This window comes from Periplaneta americana, chromosome 16 (assembly GCF_040183065.1).
Source record: "Periplaneta americana isolate PAMFEO1 chromosome 16, P.americana_PAMFEO1_priV1, whole genome shotgun sequence".
Lineage (NCBI taxonomy): Eukaryota > Metazoa > Arthropoda > Insecta > Blattodea > Blattidae > Periplaneta > Periplaneta americana.
In genome coordinates, this window is record NC_091132.1 from 23,459,691 (window position 1) to 23,481,402 (window position 21,712).

At 37.1% G+C, this 21,712-nt stretch overlaps 2 protein-coding genes across 9 annotated transcripts in view; one reads left to right on the forward strand and one right to left on the reverse strand.

Annotated features, from left to right (window-relative positions):
* Positions 1–21,712, reverse strand: part of fry (Protein furry) — a 719,047-nt gene that overhangs the window by 327,285 nt on the left and 370,050 nt on the right. The window lies entirely within an intron of this gene.
* The window catches only part of CNMaR (CNMamide Receptor), a 97,935-nt gene continuing 88,858 nt past the window's right edge, over positions 12,636–21,712 (forward strand). For both annotated transcript variants that reach the window (XM_069813820.1, XM_069813818.1), the window contains exon 1: positions 12,636–14,172. In XM_069813820.1, the coding sequence (XP_069669921.1) occupies positions 13,324–14,172 (849 nt within the window). In that variant the 5' untranslated portion in view covers positions 12,636–13,323. The remainder of the gene's footprint in view (positions 14,173–21,712) is intronic.

Here is a 21,712-nt window from a genome sequence, read left to right on the forward strand (position 1 = left end):
TTACTTAAAAATATTACAGTGGTAGCTGCATTGAAATGAGGTAGGCCTAGCATATGATCAATTTTGCTATTTAAAATAACACTTTTTTTTATCGATCACACACAATAAATGAACTGCATTTTTTGTTTGTACATCGATATCTTAACCCTACGAAACAGGGTTTCGAAAATTGAAACTTAGAACCATTGTGACCCTTTTCACTAAACTTAACATTCATTTTAAATTAACCTCACTATACGCCACAGACGGTGTGAAAATCACTAATAAAATGTCAAGATTGCTGAGGCCCCATATTCCAATGGCTCACTCATTTGAATATGTCAGTAAATAAAGTACTGCCAACTTCATGGTGTCCATTTTAACGGTAGGCTATTGATAATCATTGCATAAACAGTAGAAAAACAGTTAATAAAGTACTGCCAACTTCATGGTGTTCATTTTAACGGTATCGATAATTAATATTAAATCGCATAAGAAATCAATAAGGTTGGTTGCTTACGAGGCTCGAGTTTCCGTAGTGTCTCTTTCTCTAGCTATTTCATCGGGGCGCAAATATGCCATGCCCCTTTTCTCTACCTGATGGGAACGGGGCGCAACTATGCCCACAAAACAGGAACCCTTTTTTATCTGCTGCATCTTATCCGACCGTGGGGCGCAACTATGCCCTGCCCCCTGTCAGTCGACGATGGCAGGAAGGTTTTGGGGCTCAGGGCCCTTGAGGCTATTGGTCCGCGAAACGGAAACTGGCTCTATCAGGGGTTGAGCCAGGGTGGGAGATCTGTCAACACTGGATTCACGAATATCGCCCAAGCTATCTGACGGACTTGTCAATCATCGCATATACAGGGCACACAATGGGACTAAAGCCTTGATTTTTCTATGTCGGTTCAGTGCTTAAGTCTACGGACCCGTCACGGGATCAGTCCTCGTACAGCCAAGATCAGGTGGATGTGTTGAAGAACTCAATCGCACACTGTGGCAGATATTCCAGAACACATACATCTACAATAAAGTTATGGCAATGGGTGGTGATACAAAAATTCCTATTTATTGTGTAATATTCCAGTCCCACAATTTTCAAGATTGTGGTAGGAAATGGGAAAACATGAGCAATCAAAGTTACATCTTAGTTAAATAACGCGTCGTACTTGTAATTCCTACGGATATATCGTTAAGAATATTTCTCTTTATGTAATACGGCTATGACAACTTTGATTCGACAAGTTTCCAATACTGTTACGCCTGGTATATACGCATTCAAAACATGGTAAAACATGAAAAAACGCAACCTGACAACAGCCAAGTTGCGGTGACGTTTTATTTTAGTAGGTTATTTTACGACGCTTTATCAACATCTTTGGTTATTTTGCGTCTGATAATGCCGGTGAAATGAGTCCGGGGTCCAGAACCGAAAATTACCCAGCATTTGCTCACATTGGGTTGAGGGAAAACCCCGGAAAAAATCTCAACCAGGTAACTTGCCCCGACCGGGAATCGAACCCGGGCCACCTGATTTCGCTGACCGTTACTCCACAGGTGTGGACCAAGTTGCGGTGACAAGTAACGGAATCAACAAATAAATATCTCGTCTGAGACGAACCACAATGTCATCAAAACACTGACTGACGTGCAAAAAGAGCAGAGAGTACAAATGAAAATGAATTTCAGTGCTTTATAAAAAGTTCCGTGGAGAGATGTGATTAATGAGCGTCGTTTGTTCACGTCCCCGTTTCTATTCTGGGGTGTTATTCGTTCCGCTGGAGGCGCAGTCTTCCAGTTCGAAATGAATTTCCAGCAAACGGTTCTGGAATAAAGACTGAGAACTAGGACGACTCAATATCCTCTTAACAGATCTCGGTGTAAGACGCAAACTTCAGACACAGAAGCCGGCAAATATCAAAACACAGCACGGAGCACGGAGCGTTCTCATCAAAGTCTTGCACAATACCTCACAACTACGTCAAGCACTGCTGGAATGGACTCCCATCTGTAATGGATTGGGATAATTATACAATACATATTTCACCTTATCTGTGTACGGACACGTATATAAAGGGACTGCTATATATCATGAAACACCACATAATAAAGATAAGTCGTAAAGACGCTTGGAGGGCATGGAGGTAAAACTGCACATAGACTCTGTCAAAAGTTCGACATCCTTCTAAAGCATGCTGATATTGTGACTTTTGTAATACACGGATTAAATGCTAGTGAAAAATTATTTTTTAACCACAAATCCGACCTCTCTGTATTTCAAACTACGAATTAAACAACGATTTTTGTGCTATGAAAACGTATAAAATATATTTTTAGAAATATATTAATTACTCTATATTGGTTAAAGGTAGACACATAATTTTGCTATGTAAGAAATATAAGAAGATGTATGTCTTACCGCCTGGTCACGGAGAGTCTAAATGAGAACAATTTTGTTGGGATTTTAATAATGGAAATATAATAATAATACTTACTTACAAATGGCTTTTAAGGAACCCGAAGGTTCATTGCCGCCCTCACATAAGCCCGCCAGCGGTCCCTATCCTGTGCAAGATTAATCCAGTCTCTATCATCACACCCCACCTCCCTCAAATCCATTTTAATATTATCCTCCCATCTACGTCTCGGCCTCCCTAAAGGTCTTTTTTCCCTCCGGTCTCCCAACTAACACTCTATATGCATTTCTGGAATCGCCCATACGTGCTACATGCCCTGCCCATCTCAAATAATAATAATAATAATAATAATAATAATAATAATAATAATTAATAATAATAATAATAATAATAATAAATAGCTATAATAATAAGAAATATAAGAATTCCGATTCCCGCTCCGGCTGATTACATGGTTCGTTTCTTTCGAGGTTTTCCCAAATTGTCATACGAATATTCGGCTTGATCCCGTCAAGTACCATCTCGCTATCACCAATTCCATCGGCGCTAAATAACGTACTAGTTGATAGTGTCATAAATAACGATTGAAAAGCCGGAGAATCTGAACTAAAACAGCAAGTCGCTTCTTCATGCATCTCATTGCTTATTTGCTGAAGATGACTCTTGGCTCAAGAATTAATCAACTCTCTGTTTAATTCATAGATCTATTAATTTATAACATCATGTTATCCATTCCAGTTTATTATGAAGCTTTTTTCTCTCAGTTAAAAAAAATTCTTCAATTAAATTCTTTAATTTAATTTTCATTAAATTATTTTTTGTCTCCGTTCAGATAAGAACACTAAATTATATTATTTTCTCTTTGTTTGAGATTCAGAAAAAAAGAGCTGAGTTTTGTGTAGGTTTGTGTACCGGTAGACTTTCTTCTGGGGAATATAAAATAGAACGAATATTAGTTCTAAATTTCCTGCACACTTGGGTGCAAGCGTATGTTGCAGTCAATAATTTCAGGCGATGCTATCCCCCAGATATTATGAATATTGTCAGCTTTCTCATATTTCCGTAATCACATTTAGGCAAAAGGCCGTTCTACAAACGTGAGTCCACGTACTGATTGTAACAAAAGATTAAGTTAATATGGCTTCTTTCAAATTTATGAGTGCATACATTGTTGATTATAATTTCATCCTGATGAAAGAATCTGTAGTGTATGTAAAGCCTGTGTGATGTATCTTGTCTCACTGTGAAAAGAGATAGAAAGGAGATATGTCTTACTTCGTCTGTGTTGTTATGGCGATGGGGGGAGTGGAGCGATGCCGTCCATCCATCCAGTGGCGGAAGGGACTAGTTGATACATTCTGTAGCGCAAAATAAAATGACAAAATATCTCTCTTCGTACTGTGTAGTTCCGTCATTGAGCTTGTCTTTCAAGAAATTGAGTTCCGGTATAGCCTGTACAATAACAAGGTTTTGAAAGGAATCCCGAAAATTTACAACCCTTCTATAATCTAACCCTTCATTTGAAGGACTTGGTTTTATTGCTACTGAGACAAGATAAACCTTACCAGGTATAGTTCCGAAACGTGAATCTCACGACACAGTGGAAAACCCAAAAGTCTTTTTGTGATGAATAGCGAAAAGGATGAGGTATGTTCAAATTACTGCCTTACAATATTGTGTTATCATAGTGAAAAATGACATTTCTGAACTTTATTTATCATCAAGCATTCACACCTACTTATTTCCTTTCAAAACAATTTTATCCATTGATCATTACTATTTCATTTATATACAGCGATTCTCAACCAGTAGACCGCTATCCTCTGGGGGGCAAAGAGCACTTAATGGGTGGCCGCAAACAGAAAAATTCTTAAAAGGTGCTCTATGGAAATGTAAACACCCGACTATTTTGCGTTAAATAAAAACATAAATAATTTGATTTTAAAATTCATATTATGTATTAACTTTTCCCTTCCTCTCTTGCCTAAATAAACAGCATATTTTAGTTAAAAGGGAATGAAACAGGAAGGAGAATTAATTTCATTTATTTGATTACTGGGATCAAATAGAACGGCTGTCGCGTCCCGCAGACACATTAACGCTCACACTGGACCTCTTTGTGAATGTTCATTTACAGACGTTTAACACCAAATTAGATGGATCAGAAAAGATTTAAAAAATCCTTTATGATTATTAGAGCAGGGGGCCACACTAAATGGATGAGAGAAAAAGAGTGGCCCCAAAATGGCTGGGAAACACTGATTTGTAATGCACACCACAGACACAATGCCATGAATTACCACGGATCCACGGTCGGGTACGAAGAATACTAGAGAACGGAATTCAAATGTCGAGGTAAATAGATTCCGATATCAAGAGGATGACATGTAATAAAGCTTTATTTATGGCGTCCAGATGTATTTACTTCATATTCCAGCAGTTCGCAGAGCCGCTTCTCGTATTTGAAGTGACACTTTCATTTTCCTGGCTGCGTAGGTATAGATACGAAAATGATATATCCTCGCTCAAGAACACGGTGCGCAAAGGCCAGAACCTCAATCTAGTTGAAAAAAAATATATATTCAAATTTTTTTTCGAAGTCACTGAAGTTGGTGTTTCCAAGCAGTAAACACTAACCAGAAGACTGTATTTCATAAATCCGCAACGGAGAAAGGTATTCGGAAATATTACTTACTTACTGGCTTTTAAGGAACCCGGAGGTTCATTGCCGCTCTCACATAAGCTCGCCATCGGTCCCTAACCTGAGTAAGATTAATCCAGTCTCTACCATCATATCCCACCTCCCTCAAATCCATTTTAATATTATCCTCCCATCTACCTCCCCAAAGGTCTTTTTCCCTTCGGCCTCCCAACTAACACTCTATATGCATTTCTTGATTCGCCCATACGTGCTACATGTCCTGCTCATCTCAAAAGTCTGGATTTAATGTTCCTAATTATGTCAGGTGAAGAATACAATGCGTGCAGTTCTGTGTTGTGTAACTTTCTCCATTCTCCTCGGAAATATTAACAAAAGTAAATACATAGCGGAAATTAATTATTGATAAAGACTCGGGCGGTCCGCACCCAGTTGTGAGTTGAAGCGATGCATGGGAAGATAGTTCCGTGCTGTGCTTAAGCAAAATATTATTTAATTTCACGTGGAAAGTCTGCTCAAATGTTTGTACTTTCGGTTTATATAAAGTTTAATTAAAGTATCCTATGTCAATACTCCAATAACAGTGTTCGAAGTTACTGAATTGAAAATTAAGTTTTCGGTCATGAAGTTAATTTCTATACTGAGATTTAAAAAAAGTCCGCACTTACTCGCACGTAATGTTTGTCACCAAAGTACAAAACAATATTTGGGCATTTTATCCTTACTGCAGTGTAACTGCAAACGCACGCCTTTTTTTTTTCTCCAAAAAATATATCTTTTTACTTTAGGTTACGGCAAAAGCGGTCTTCGGTGTGACTCTTAAAGAGTTATTTCAATTATTTTTCGACAAGAAACGCCTCTGAATCGTTTTATGACTATGTTTTGACTAGATTATAAATAGGCGAGTGTGCACACAGCTTTTTAAAGAGAATTAAGAAATCTATTTATTTTATAATGTAGATGAGAAAGTAGAAAAATTAGTGAATACTAGTCACAGATAAAAAGGTTTTTAAGATAAACAGAATATTAGGGATAACAGTAATGAAAGATGACAACGATAGTAGTAGAGATGGATATGAGTAGATGTAGACGAGAATGTTTCTACATAAGAGAAAGGTAGACAGTATTGCATAGTATTCGGGAATGGAGTTGCGGGAAGATATAGAAGGTAAAGAGTTGAAAATACTGTACATCAGAAAGGATGGAGGAAGAAATAGACAGAAATAGGGTTAACTTTAGGTAATTGCAATGCAAGTTGTGGGGAGATATAGTTGATAGGAGAAATATATTAGGATATTAGGGTAAATTAGGGTCCGTTGGACAGTCGGGCATGTTGGACACTTTGTACTTTAACGTGTTACCTCGCCACTTGTGGGCACCACATTCTGCTAGAAGTCAATGACGGAAGTAGCTCCACTCGTGGCTACTTCCCTCATTGACTTTTAGCAGAAGTGGTGCCCATAGTGGCGAGGTAACACGTTAAAGTACAAAGTGTCCAACATGCTCGACTGTCCAACAGTCTATATATGATTGAATGTACCCTATATGATTGAATGTAATCAATCAATTGTCTTTATTACATACAAAAAATTTTGCATCTTTGGCACTATTAATGCTACGTCCATGATATAATTTTCATAATTTTACTAGCTATCTCAAATATTAAATTAATTATAATTCATGGAATTAAATTAGCTCATAAATTAAGTTACTACTTTACCTTATAGATTTATCTAAATTTAAATAAATATGTAGTGAAGAATATTGTTGGAGAACCTTTTAAGTGTAGTGTAAATATTTGTAATTTAAATTTATGTATTGTATTGATTAAGGTTGGTTGAGTGGAAGAGAAGGCCTTATGGCCTTAACTCTGACAGCGAAAATAAAACATTATTATTATTATTATTATTATTATTATTATTATTATTATTATTTTATTATTATGGTATTTCGTACACGCATTCTTCAGGCTATTACGAATATTTTTCTCTGGTACAGAAATCTGTTACTTTGTTACATTTGAAAAATATACCTCCACCTTTTTATAAAAGTAGTTCTAAAATTAATTCTCAAAGTGTAATTGTTTATCTTAAAATGTTGACAGTCAGTATCAAAATTATGCTGGAGCCATTTTAAAGAACGTGCTTTTAATAGTAAGATATCAAAGAAATTTTGAATTTATCTTTAAAAATGGTTGCGATATATCCATTTTAGCGAATTACTGAATCTCATTTCTTTATTTGGGTTCTAAAATGTTTAAACTGATCTCGAATTCAATTGAAGAGTCCACTGCAAGAATGATGGATGTCACTTTCTTGTCGGAAATGAACCAAGACTGTCAATGCATAGCTTAAGACATATAGAATGTACATAGAGAGTTACATGACATTAACACTGATAGTCATTGTCCAGTAATGATCGGAAAATCACAGTTAAGCTTTGAGCGCTAAGCATTTCAAACTTTCAATCACTTCTCCTGCAAAATGTATTCCAAATGACATTCATCATTCTTGCAGTGGACTCTTTAATTGTTGCAGCAACGACATTTCTATATACAAAAAATGTAAATCATATATCAATTACGAAAAAAAAATCAAATTTCAGTATTTCCTCCCCTTAAAGACTTGCGCCTCCGAACTCTGCGTCTCCTCTAGAGACAGAACTGACTGTTAGGGCTGAGGAAGTATGGTCCGCCTTACAGCATCGGATTAAAAAATGCCACCTGCCAGACTAGAACAATCATCGCATATAGAGCGCACAATGGACTAACGTGAACCAATGTGAACAGAATCATCAAGAGCCCTAGGAAAGCCAGCCAACTTGTTACAGACGTTAAGTCCAATCAATCGAAATTTTAACTCCATATAAAATGCATCTTCGGAGTGTCGATAAATACAGTATGATGGCGCCAGTGTGTTTTCATTAGTTGTGACAGACGGAAACAACACGCAACGGAGAAAGTAACAGCAGTAGCCATATCATCTTCAATTCCAGATGAGTTGGTTTCAAATCCTACAGTCGGAAAACCCATAGCAAAACAGCTGTACACACAAGCACACACAGTAACATACGGATCAGCTTATTTACATTGCACTTGCTATTTGGCATCACTTCTACTATAGGATGACTGAGAATTTGAGAAAGGAGAGATACTTGGGCTATCATCATCATTATGAACAAAGGCTTAAGTATGCCATGCCTGTTCCTCTTCTCTCAGGATGAAAATTGATCTTTTCATCTAGTTTTAGGACTTCCTCTGATACGTTTACCAGTGCCTGCCGTGAGATCATGGGAGTTGGCATTTAATTTAAATGTTGTTTCCAATTCCTTTGCCTTTTTTCACTCCAAATTCAGCATCTACAGTAAATTACAATGATAATGAAATTAACGAATTTCTAAGTGTCCCATTTCATATTCCGAGATTTTCTCCAAACGATGTCAAAAAAAAAAAACAATAGAAACAGAACTACATCCAAAGAAGTGTCCTGACTACGACTTGATAACTGCTAAAATTCTTTGAACTCCCCAGAAAAGCAATTGTGATTATTACAACTCTCTGTAATGTAATTCTTAGAACTTCTTAATATCCAGTACAATGGAAAGTTTCTCAAATTATCTTGATTTCAAAACAAGAGAAACGACGAAATGAAGTGACTTCATATCGTCCAATACTACCTAAATTATTTGAGAAGCTCTTTTTTCTGTGCCGGAGTGTAGTGCGGCCAGCACATCAGCTCGAGGCCCCAGATAGACTGGGTTTAATCTGGTTTCGTCTAGGAGCCTGGAGGGCACTTAAAACCGTCAACGAAGAGGGGGTGAGAATATGTCCTCTTTGTGGTAAAGGCGAGACATCACACCATATTTTATCGGAGTGTGAAGCCACAGAAGCTCTGAGGAAACGATTCCTGCCAGAGTCCTTCATTACATCTAGCAGGAGGCACTTGGCAACATACAATATGTTAAATAACGTTAAATTTTGTGACAGTGTGGGAAAATGTATGGCAAAAGTTCGACAGTTGAGGGTGGAACTGGCCGAGGGGGAGGGAGCCGAGGAAGTAAGAGAAAGAGTTATTAACTAGTGTTGTAATGAGTAGGATCAACACTGAGCGAATGAAGTAATTAGGGGATAATGTTCTTTTTGTATTTATTGTGTCTTTTTTCTTTTCTATTTGTATTTTATTGCGTGTGTATGTTTTTTTATGTATTACTTTTATATTTATTAGTTGGATTATTTCGTGCAGTTTTAATAAGGAATTGAATTGTTTATATATATATATATATATATATATATATGTTTCACTGTGTTTTTTCTGTCTCTCTCTTCATACGTTACATTTATTTAATTTTTTATTATTTTTGTGAAATTTGGTTTGAAGTTAGATTAGTTGTAATTGTGATAATTAATGATAACGATAGTAATAATAATAACTGTTGTTTTACTATTTTATTAATAGTAGGTATTATTTTCGTTTTGAAGATTCAAACTGTACATAGTTATAGCACGAATGGCCGTATGGGCTCGTGCGAAGGATCTTGTGTAGGCCTACATGAGTTTGTATAGTTTATTATGCGTCAATAAATGCACTTATCTATCTATCTATCTAGCTCGAGGCCGCTAAGGGGTAAGATGCTCGTGGTAGAAGGAACCTGGAAGCGATTGCTAGTTTCGTTCAACAGACACTCCCCCCAGAGTGATCATTGGCCCTAGCCCTCCCACATACCACTCGTGCAGAGATACTAATTCTACTATTCCTTTAGTTGTGAGATTATATTCATATGTATTAATTCTTTTTTTTTTAGTTAATACTGTATACTAGAATGTATTTTCATGTTTGTGATTATGTATTCAGTCTCTTTTTTATTATTGTTGTTTTAAAGTTAATACTGATTGCGTATATGTAGGCTATTCAATCTCTCTTTTTTACTTAATTATGTTCATTATTATTTTTAAGTTAATATTTGTATACCGGTATGTATTTTTCTGCATGTGAGTTGATCCTGGCCTTAACTCTGCCAGGGAAAATAAGACTATTATTATTATTATTATTATTATTATTATTATTATTATTATTATTATTATTATTATTATTATTATTGTAGTTGGAGCGGGCCTTCAGTTGTCTGTGCTGAAGTGCTAGCGCGCTGGTCTTACATTAAACTGAATCGGATTCGATCCCAGCGAGGTCGTGATGGACAAAGCACACGTTGCAGAGGTGGTTTCCTCGAGATATTTCTGTTTTCTTTATCATTCCACCAACACTCTCCACCTCCATCATTTCATCTATCATCTGCAGCAGTAAAAATAGGCTGGGGTGAAGTCTTAAACGCTGATATAGGAAGGACATGGAGCTCCATGTCCCTGGGGTTTATCAGGCTACTCGTCTGCGGACGGGGCCAGGCTCTATCAGGAGCTGAGGCAGGAGGGTCCACTTATCAGTGTCGGAATCATGAATGCGACTAGGCCACCTGTCGGTCTTGGACAGTCATCGCATATAATAGGGTCAAACCATGCCTAAGTGTAAGGACCCGTCCCGGGTTCAGCCCTCGAAAAGCCAAGCAAAGATACTTCGATTTCTTTCTGCAGACACGCGATGTGATCGTTCTGAAAAAGCAACTGCTCGTACGGGGTTAATGGAGTGTAACGAGGTGCATTACACATGTGATCCATTCTCTTCTCTTACTTCGCCTTCTTGTCTTTATATTGGTGTTTTACAATTTACTACCGTCTATGCATTAGCCTAGCGCTTCGAAATCTTCACGGCCAGGAATAAGATTTCAAAAAAAATATTTGAAAGATGTGACAGTAAGATAGCAGGAGACAAGAAATAGTAATATACGTTACAAGAGCGGTATGTTAACGTTTTCATGGTCGAGGAAAAGATTGAAAAAGCGAAACGTAGTTGAGCTTTTTTAATTTCCGAGAATTGAAAGAAGACATACCGCTCGTGTATCGTACATTATTTTGTGCGAATATCGTTTATTACATACCTGAAAGACGAATTTCTAATTAGTTGCAATGAAATCTCCATGTTGGTTTCTGTTTAATGACGGCAACTTCGGACAACCAAAATATCTTTCTTCAACATTGTTGCTATAAAATGTTTTCTGTGCTTACTATACTCCAGCAGGCCGTGATATACGTCTGTCTTTTATTTCCCCCAGTCTGTAAATCCGAACTTAAAACAAACGGTAAGGTTATGTTATGATTTATTTTTCATTTTAATATTTTAACAATATTATTTATATAACATATTGCAGTAATAACATCCGCATCTGGAACCTTGTTGATTTTTTCACGGCTTCCTTAATGTTACTTGTATCAGGAATGCAATAAGTTTCGTGGAGTAGTAGACTTTACTTAATTTTTGCAAATATTTAAAAACAATAATTAACATTGCAATTTAGGCGAAATTGCAGTGGTAAGTTTCTAATTTATAATTATTACTATGTTAAACGTCTCTAAATAGTTAATATACGTTACAAGAGCGGTATGTTGGCGTTTTCATGGTCGAGGAAAAGATTGAAAAAGCGAAACGTAGTTGAGCTTTTTTAATTTCCGAGAACATGAAAACAAACATACCGCTCGTGTATCGTACATTATTTTGTGCGAAGATCGTTCATTACATACCTGAAAGACGAATTTCTAATTAGTTGCAATGAAATCTCCATGTTGGTTTCTGTTTAATGACGCCAACTTCGGAACACCAAAATATCTTTCTTGCTGTAAAATGTTTTCTGTGTTTACTATACTCCAGCAGGCCGTGATATACGTCTGTCTTTTTTTCCCCCAGTCTGTAAATGCGAACTTAAAACAAACGGTAAGATTATGTAATGATTTATTTTTCATTTTAATATTTTAACAATATTATTTATATAACATATTGCAGTAATAACATCCGCATCTGGAAACTTGTTGATTTTTTCACGGCTTCCTTAATGTTACTTGTATCAAGAATGCAATAAGTTTCGTGGAGTAGTAGACTTCACTTAATTTTTGCAAATATTTAAAAACAATAATTAACAGTGCAATTTAGGTGAAATTGCAAGGGTAAGTTTCCAATTTATAATTATTAAGTACTATGTTATACGTCTCTAAAAATAATATGTTAAAAGCCTAAAGCAGTAAAATGAATGTCGCGCTTAAGCGGTAAGAAGAGGGAAATTGTTGTGTGTGCTACGTTGGGAATACTGAATGTGGTATAGCATTTATAGCAACAATGTTGAAGAAAGATATTTTGGTTTTCCGAAGTTTCCGTCAATAAACAGAAACCAAGATGGAGATTTCATTGCAACTAATTAGAAATTCGTCTTTCAGGTATGTAATAAACGATCTTCGCACAAAATAATGTACGATACACGAGCGGTATGTTTGTTTTCATGTTCTCGGAAATTAAAAAAGCTCAACTACGTTTCGCTTTTTCAATCTTTTCCTCGAACATGAAAACGTCAACATACCGCTCTTGTAACGTATATTACTATTAAAAAAATATTTGAAAGGTGTGACAGTAAGATAGCAGGAGACAAGAAAATGTATATGTGTGACAATGCACCAGGTCACATCCCATTTATCCGGCCAGGGATGGATGTTAAATGGTCGCGGTCGTTGCGATCGAGTCGTAATGAAGGGATCAATTATCCACAGCAATTACATTTATCCATTGCTTCTGAAACAGCCCACGTTGCTCTGTGCCTTATTACACATTCGATTCACACATGTTAAAGAGGGGGCGAGGTTCATCTCACGGCGTCTGTGCGCGCGACGCACTGCGCCGGCTCGCTCCTTCGCATCACATGGCCAACGATCGCGGCCGCCAGTTCTGTCACGGCGATTTCAGCGGTCAACAGTCGGCAGTTCTATTGCCCGATAGTGAAGTTATCTTCCTCAGATGGGTCTATTCAGATGAGAGTAAGGGGCAGATGAAAGACCGTTCCGGCTTCCTCACGTGCTTGTCCAATAAAGTCACGTTCACAACTGCAGCCTACCTGTTGATTGTTATTACGTATACAGCAACGAGCAACAAAGTACCGTTCGAATACAAACGTTAACGCAGATTATATGTGATTATAAATTAAAATTTCAAATTTAATCTTTATATTTAACAATCTCGGCCACAATGTTAATGAATGGTGACAGAATTGAATAATTTTAAGTACAAGCGCGAAGACTATATCGGCAATAAATCTACCGACTAGTATCATGAATAGAAGATATCAGTCGCGTGTTCTAGTGATCTAATATTCATTATCAAGCATAGTAGAGCGGTAATTATGCTGGAAAACATAAACATATCTTTCGGAAATGGGACCAACGATACTGACATCGACCCCGGATGGCGATACGTGGTCGAAGGAATTGAACTGTATTATACTTTCATTGTCATAGCGTTAGGAACAGTAGGAAACTGTATTTCGGTGCTCGTCTTCTTCACGACAAAGCTAAAGAAGTTATCCTCAAGCTTCTATTTAGCAGCCCTAGCCGTAAGTGACACAGGATTCCTCATCTCCCTATTTGCGACGTGGCTAAACTCGTTCGGTGTGTCCCTATTCAACACCTCCGGCTTATGTGAGATGAACATCTACCTGACTTTCGTGTGCAGTTTCCTCAGTGCATGGTTCGTCGTGGCGTTCACAGTCGAGCGCTTTATCGCAGTACGGTACCCGCTCCGGCGGCCGTCCATGTGCACTGTCGCCCGAGCCAAGATCGTGCTCGCGAGCCTGACGGTACTGGCCTTGATACTGTACGTCCCCAGCATCTGGCTAGCCCAGATAAAGACGCACGACGACAAGCCCATCTGCGACCTGAACCCGCAGTACACGGAGTTGGCCTTGGTCATCAACCACGTGGATTTCGTGGTCACGTTCATCTTGCCCTTCTTCATGATCGCGACGCTGAACGCGTGGATCAGCCTCATGGTGTGGCAGCTGGCCCGCATCCGTCGGGGGCTCACCCTCACGTCCACGCACATCCGGCGCGACAGCAACTGCAGGCTGCCGCAGCACTCCGTCAGGTCGTCCGGCTCTCAGACGAAAGTGACCAAGATGTTGCTCGTCGTCTCCACTGTGTTCCTCTGCCTAAACCTGCCCTCCTACGTCCTAAGAGTACGTCTCTACGTACAGGTGAGCTTCACAGTCGTCTGTGTGTTTGCTGGTTGCAAATAGTCTCCTTTTGTGCGAGATCGTGCGTATTTGCTTGTTTTCCGCACAGAACCAATACGCGGTAAGTGTGAAATACCACATTCAGTATTCCCAACGTAACACACATAACAATTCCCCTCTTCTTACCGCTTAAGCGCGACATTCATTTTACTGCTTTAGGCTTTAACATAACTTATTATTTTTAGAGACGTTTAACATAGTAATAATTATAAATTGGAAACTTACCACTGCAATTTCACCTAAATTGCAATGTTAATTATTGTTTTTAAATATTTGCAAAAATTAAGTAAACTCTACTACTCCACGAAACTTATTGCATTCCTGATACAAATAACATTAAGGAAGCCGTGAAAAAATCAGCAAGATTCCAGATGCGGATGTTATTACTACAATATGTTATATAAATAATATTGTTAAAATATTAAAATGAAAAATAAATCATTACATAAGCTTTCCGTTTGTTTTAAGTTCGCATTTATAGACTGGGGGGAAAAAAAGACAGACGTATATCACGGCCTGCTGGAGTATAGTAAACACAGAAAACATTTTACAGCAACAATGTTAAAGAAAGATATTTTGGTTTTCCGAAGTTGCCGTCATTAAACAGAAACCAACATGGAGATTTCAGTGCAACTAATTAGAAATTCGTCTTTCAGGTATGTAATAAACGATCTTCGCACAAAATAATGTACGATACACGAGCGGTATGTTTGTTTTCATGTTCTCGGAAATTAAAAAAGCTCAACGACGTTTCGCTTTTTCAATATTTTCCTGGGACATGAAAACGTCAACATACCGCTCTTGTAACGTATATTACTATTGTGCGAGGTCGTGCGTATTTGCTTAGTTTCCGCACAAAACCAATCCGCGGTAAATCTAATATTCCACATAGTATTCCCAACCTAACACACATAACAATTTCCCTCTTCTTACCGCTTAAGTGACATATTGATTTTACTGCTTTAGGCTTTTAACATATTATTTTTAGAGACGTTCAATATAGTAATAATTATAAATTGGAAACTTACCACTGCAATTTCACCTAAATTGCACTGTTAATTATTGTTTTTAAATATTTGCAAAAATTAAGTAAACTCTACAACTCCACTAAAGTTACTGCATTTCGTGATGCATGTAACATTAAGGAAGCCGTCTGTTTTAAGTTCGCATTTATAGACTGGGGGGGGGGGGAAGACAGACGAATATCACGGCCTGCTGGAGTATATTAAACACAGAAAACATTTTAAAGCAGCAATGTTGAAGATAGATATTTTTGTTTTCCAAAATTGCCGTCATTGAACAGAAACCAAGATGGAGATTCCACTGCAACTAATTAGAAATTCCTCTTTCAGGTATGTAATAAACGATCTTCGCACAAAATAATGTACGATACACGAGCGGTATGTTTTCTTTCAATTCTCGGAAATTAAAAAAGCTCAACTACGTTTCGCTTTTTCAAACTTTTCCTCGAACATGAAAACTTCAACATACCGCTCTTGTAACGCATATTACTATTTTCTCTGTAAGGATAACGCATCTAAACACTTCGATGTTTTCCATGTTGTACCATATTATTAAATAAGTGACGGACGTAAACTCCTAGGAATTCTGTGATGTTGATAATCGGGGAGGTAAAAATAATGTCCAAACCGTATTTTATTGTAATAGCGATAAGTGCGAATTTTCCACTGCTACTTTGTTTGTTTTCCTTTTACTTTATTTAACGACGCTGTATTAACTACGATGTTATTTAGCATCGATGGGATTGGTGATAGCGACATGGTATTTGACGAGATGAGGCCGAGGATTCGCCATAGATTACCTGACATTTGCCTTACGGTTGAGGAAAACTTCGGAACAAACTCAATCAGGTAATCAGCCTAAGCGGGAATCGAACCCGCGCACGAGCGTAACTCCGGATCGGTAGGCAAGCGTCTTAGCCGAGCGAGCTCCGTCGGTGGCGCTTTCTTTGTTACATTTACCCTTCTAGATAGTAACTAAAACATCAAAACAAACTCGCAACATAACGCAAAATTTGGATCACTGTGCGAAATATCTCAACTACGAAATACACCCGCTCTACCGCAAAAATTACGAAATATGTACCAAAATTTTATTCAACGTTGTTTAAAAACATGTTTGTGACTTTTGTTTTAGTTAATCTGTGAATAGCTTGGTAACGCCAATATTTCCCAATTTTCTCTACGGATATTGTGCACATTCACTTTGACTCTCTCTATGGTTATCGAAAAGATCGATTTCTGTAGTCGACTACAGCAAATATTGAAGAATATTGTATGTAACATACATACAAGATTCTCTACATCTAATGTGGACGGTGACAGAGGCTTTCCTGTATACACGAAAATACTCACTGACTGTCGCACAAATCTTGGTGTAGACAATGTAGAAGTCATGTAGGGTTTATAGTTTGGTGATGATTACATTGTATGTGTAAGAAGGAAGAAAAAGGTAGGCTAACAAAAAGTTTTATGCTAAACTTAACATAATACAGAGTGGGGCATAGGAACCAAGTGTTTTTAAAATAATCATAAAACAGTTAGTTTTTGTTTTCAACACATTTTATTCGTAGAACAACGTTTGAGAGAACATACCATTTCAATTATGAGCGGAAAATTAATCTGGCATGCGATGTCCGTCTGTGTTGACGCATTGTTTAAGGCGTTGAAGAAAATTCACCTCTATACTTTCCAGGGGATCTCTGTTCATTTGGGTGATGTGTTGACGTACTGTGTCCTTTATTCATCGAATATTCGGGGCTTATCCTCGTAAACACGTGCCTTTAGGTACTCACATAGATAAAAATCACGTGGACAGGTCAGGGGACCTGGGGAGCCATGGAACATCACCAAATCTCGAAATGAGACGATTGGAAAACAAGAGGCAAAGAACTGCCATTGACGCTCTGGAGATATGCGCCGTGGCCCCATCTTGCTGAAACCACCTATCTTGTATGGGTGTAAATGTAAATCGCCATGCAAAATCCGTCTTACCATACGATTGCTGAGTGGCCTGGGCTGCGCAGTATCGCTTATCTGACTGAAAATTTTATGGAGTACGCACTCTGTGTTGGGGGGCCGGGCGATTTATTCTTCAGTATTGCGCCTTTTTTTTTTATATTTTTTAACCCAACATAAGATTGTGTCACGCACGGGAACAGTATCATTGCGATTAATATTGAATCTGTAGCAAAACTCACGCCGTATCGAGGTCACCGACTCGCCATTTCTAACAAAACAATCATACGCAAACATGCGTCCACTGCTCCATGATGCCGACTGCAGGTGAAATGCTATGAGCCACGGAATGGACTGTCACATGCCGCACGTCTCTCCCTTGCATAATGACCGAGTACAAGCCATTTAAAAAACACTTGGTTCCCATGTCCCACCCTATACAATTAATTGACAATTCATTTCACGAAATACCCACAAAAATAGTATCAGGTTTATCAACGAAATCACTCACTTTATTTCACCAAACAATACGGTCCCTAATTATCGTGAAAACTCTTAGCAATTGTCAGAATCATTTCTTACGAGACTGAATAAAGACTTCCCCACAAGTCACCCAAATGTGTAACTTACAGTAAATGTTTGTAAGTGTTTCGGTAGAGCTGTAAGCTGAAACCTGTATCAAAATAAGGAGTGCGAATAATCTTTCATTTCCACCTCTTTTAGGAAATACGATGTGATTGCAAAGGAATTCAAAAAGTTCATGAAGATTGAACTTACAGATTTATTTCCATGTGAAAAAAAAAATGGATTTTAACAACAAAGAAAAATGTAAACACTAATTCTCGGTGTGTTTAGCATTCGTGTATTTATGTTTTATAATGGAAACAAGCACAATATTACATTATGCAACGAGCCTATAATGGTAGTAATTAAGATGCGAGTATGTTTATGAAACGAGCACAAGCGAGTTTCATAATTTTCATACGAGCGTCTTAATTACCATTATAGGCAAGTTTCATACGACTTTTTATGCTCGACCATATTTCTAACTTGAAATTATTCATAAGTATTCATGTTATTCTTATGTGAGTGAGGAACGGAACTGACCTTGTGCAATAGCCTACCTCATAAATTGTGAGGTGTGCGCAGACGCGAAAGTATTGAATTTTTCCGAGAAACAAAATCGACGACTTTGATATAATCTAGAGAGTAATATAAACATTAATCTTGATATAACCTTGAAATTGAATTCGACATTGAAAAATGAGATGACAAATTGAATTTATTTGAATATTACTTACAATTAACGCTAATTATAATAGTGACAAAACATAACCTTCTGCGACAGTATTGGATTTACAGCCTCCGTGACGTTTCGCTAGTTGTCTCTCGTTTGCATATCCGAGAATAATCGATACTTGCGCTTTCATATCGTTACAATGGCGTATTCTGATTGGTTGAAGAACTGAACTTTAATGAATAGGTGTACTTTAATAAGGTCAATTAAAGGGCTGCTACCAGGTGTATAATTACTACATTTCGGCATGGTCGAACATAAAACATTTTATCACACCACTGATTTACAGTAATTTGACTTTTAAAAGATTATAGTTGTTAGGAACATGTTTCAGTACTGTTGTGTTGATGTATTTTAATTATGGAAATAAGCACATAGTGTTTAACCACACCAGTGACGTAATGTGAGTGTTTTATTATTGCTGTTGTTTTCATCAAGTATAACTAAGTGCATTTCAATATACAACCCACAGTCATCACTAAGTCTGATCAAGTTGGGAATTTTTTCTAAGTATTTACGTTTCGTCGATCGCGGAAATAGTCCTATCATAAAGTATGGTCAGGCTACAGTCTAGGAAGTCGCGAAGACTGTAAATGATCACCAAAAGTAAACCCAAACGCATGAACGCCAAAGCTTGCAGTCAAGTTATTTAATGTTACCATTCACAATTATTTTCGTAAACGAAAACGTGAACGCAGAAGCTTGCAAACTTCAAGCTTTTCGTTTGCGGTAACGTCAGTGATTGTTGTTGTTTGCAGTCATCTGTTTACTGTTTACGGATATACTCTATTTCATGACCTTATGGTAACGTCAAGTTTTTATTGTGAATTGTGACTGAACTGTTACTGTTACTGTAACGTTCGTGTCCTCGTATTAATGTTAACGTTTGTATTGCGAATGGACTTTGTTTCCGTAGCTGACCAGACAATGTCTTCTGAAAGAAACATAACAATAGCTATATATACTAAAAACCACATAACCTAAACAGATTTTAATCTTCGTACAATAAACTGTGTTTTCCGATATAAGAATGCCAATGGTAACAAGTTTCATATTCCTTTGGTGGAATAATGTCTAAATAATCCAGAAATAACCCATATCTTCCCTTCTGAACAATCACTGCCTGCTCGCACGCATCCATGCATACGATGGCTGCTTATACTACATCTTCATTCAATGATCAAACATGTAACATAACCTATATATTATGTCTATATCCACAAGCGATTTCACTGACCTTAGGAGCTGCCATCTAGCGACAATTTCTTTCTATTCAATAAGTTTCTCAGTTACAAAAAATACTGTTATGTGACAGAATTAAAAACAGTTTTCAAGTTAAAATTGCGAATTAACTACTTGTAGGACATTTTATGAAACTTGTAAGGTTAAGATATTATTTTTGTTCTTAAAAAACTGACGAAGACCATAGTATATTTGGTGCTGCCACCTACCATTTCAGCGAAAGCATTATTAGAATGGTCTTACGAGCAGGCATAGGCCTATAAGCAGCCACCGGAAGTGTTCAAGCAGGCGGTGTGAACAATAAAACGTTAAAATACGTTGACCAAAAATTTGATCACCGAAAGCGTAGGCCTATATAGGCAAAGGGTACAATCGCGCACGCACAAAACATTGCACATACATATATGAAAATAAGGGAGAATTTTGATAATTGCTATCATTATAGTCTATAGATAAGAACTGGAATTAGAAATGAAATATTATTATAGTTAATGCAACACATAATGCTATACTGATATATGAAAGTGAAACCTTTTGGGGCTTTATGTAAGTAGACGCAGAGAAAGAATATTTTATATTAGATCTTCATTTCTATAATTTACTGAGTAACGGCTATAGGCCTATATAAACTTATGTTACTGAAAACTATAAAACTTATGTAAGGTAACAATATTGTTATTAAAAATGAAATACTTTTACAATTATTAATCAAGTGGTGTGGGTCCTTTTCATATATGTAATGGCAGTGTGATATAGATATTTATATGTCTGGTTCTTTAACTTTCCTTGGTAGTAATTGAGTCATGCTTCCTATTTTAGCTGCGTCTTTAAACTACATCAAAATGTATATCATATTTCTTTGGTTTAATTGATTAGATTTGTGATCGCTGCCAAGCATATTCTGTTGTAGGGAAAATAGCATGCCATTTCACTTCTTGCTACCGTGATGAGTAAGTTTATTTCCAGATACCAGCAACAAATGAAACACTGAAACTGCTAACGATTTACGATGGACAATTTTATTTAGTCCGCATATAAGATTCTACAACTCTGACATATCATTCGCCTCATTTTTCACATCTCAGCAATAAATTCCTCACAACAGCCTATATTACAGAAAATATACGAAATAACATTCATTGTTACACAAATTAATCCAGCAGTATTTGATACATCAGTATTGTCTGGAAGAAGCGCAAAAAATTACAATTCATAAGAAAAGACCAAAAGGTATTACTTATTGATAAAATAAGAGGCCTACAAGATTTTGTAGTCTCTTCATCACCTCAGCAAGATCTCTTAGTGGGAAAAAGTGATTCTGCCCTCTACATTTCAGGGTAGTTCACGAAACATGCAGCAGCTATACCAAGATGCTAAGTTCTTTGTTCAAAGCATGACAAACCTTACATTTTCTTAACTTTCACATACAATCCGCAATGACCCGAAATAGCTACTGCATTACTCCCACATGAAAAACCCACTGATCATGCTGACATTGTCACTGGCGATTTCGCATTGAAAATCAAGAACTGAATACGGATAGTTTCAAGGAAAAGTATTTGGCAAAAGAAAAGAAAAACATTCAGAGGGAGTATGTTTCACTATTATGGAAGCAAATAACTATCAAAATGTCTGGTATTCTTCATTGAAAATAAATCTGAACAATTTTTAGTTGAACTTTTTATGGACTTAGTTTGCAGCAATTGCTGCACAAGCCACTAGTGTTAATAGAATTTTTATAAAATGTAACGAACACAAAACCCTATTTCTCTCAAAACGAGGTTATTTTTACTTACGCCACTTGACCAAACTGGCCATATAAACCATGCTGCGTTGGCGTATTGTCAGGTTTGCTCCAGAGCAGACACACAAGACTATGAAAACCCTCAACGGATAAAAAAAGTTCTGATTCAGATATTATTGATGACATTATATTTGCGCCACAATATAGGCCTACTAATTTTAATTGGAAATTTTTTGTGCT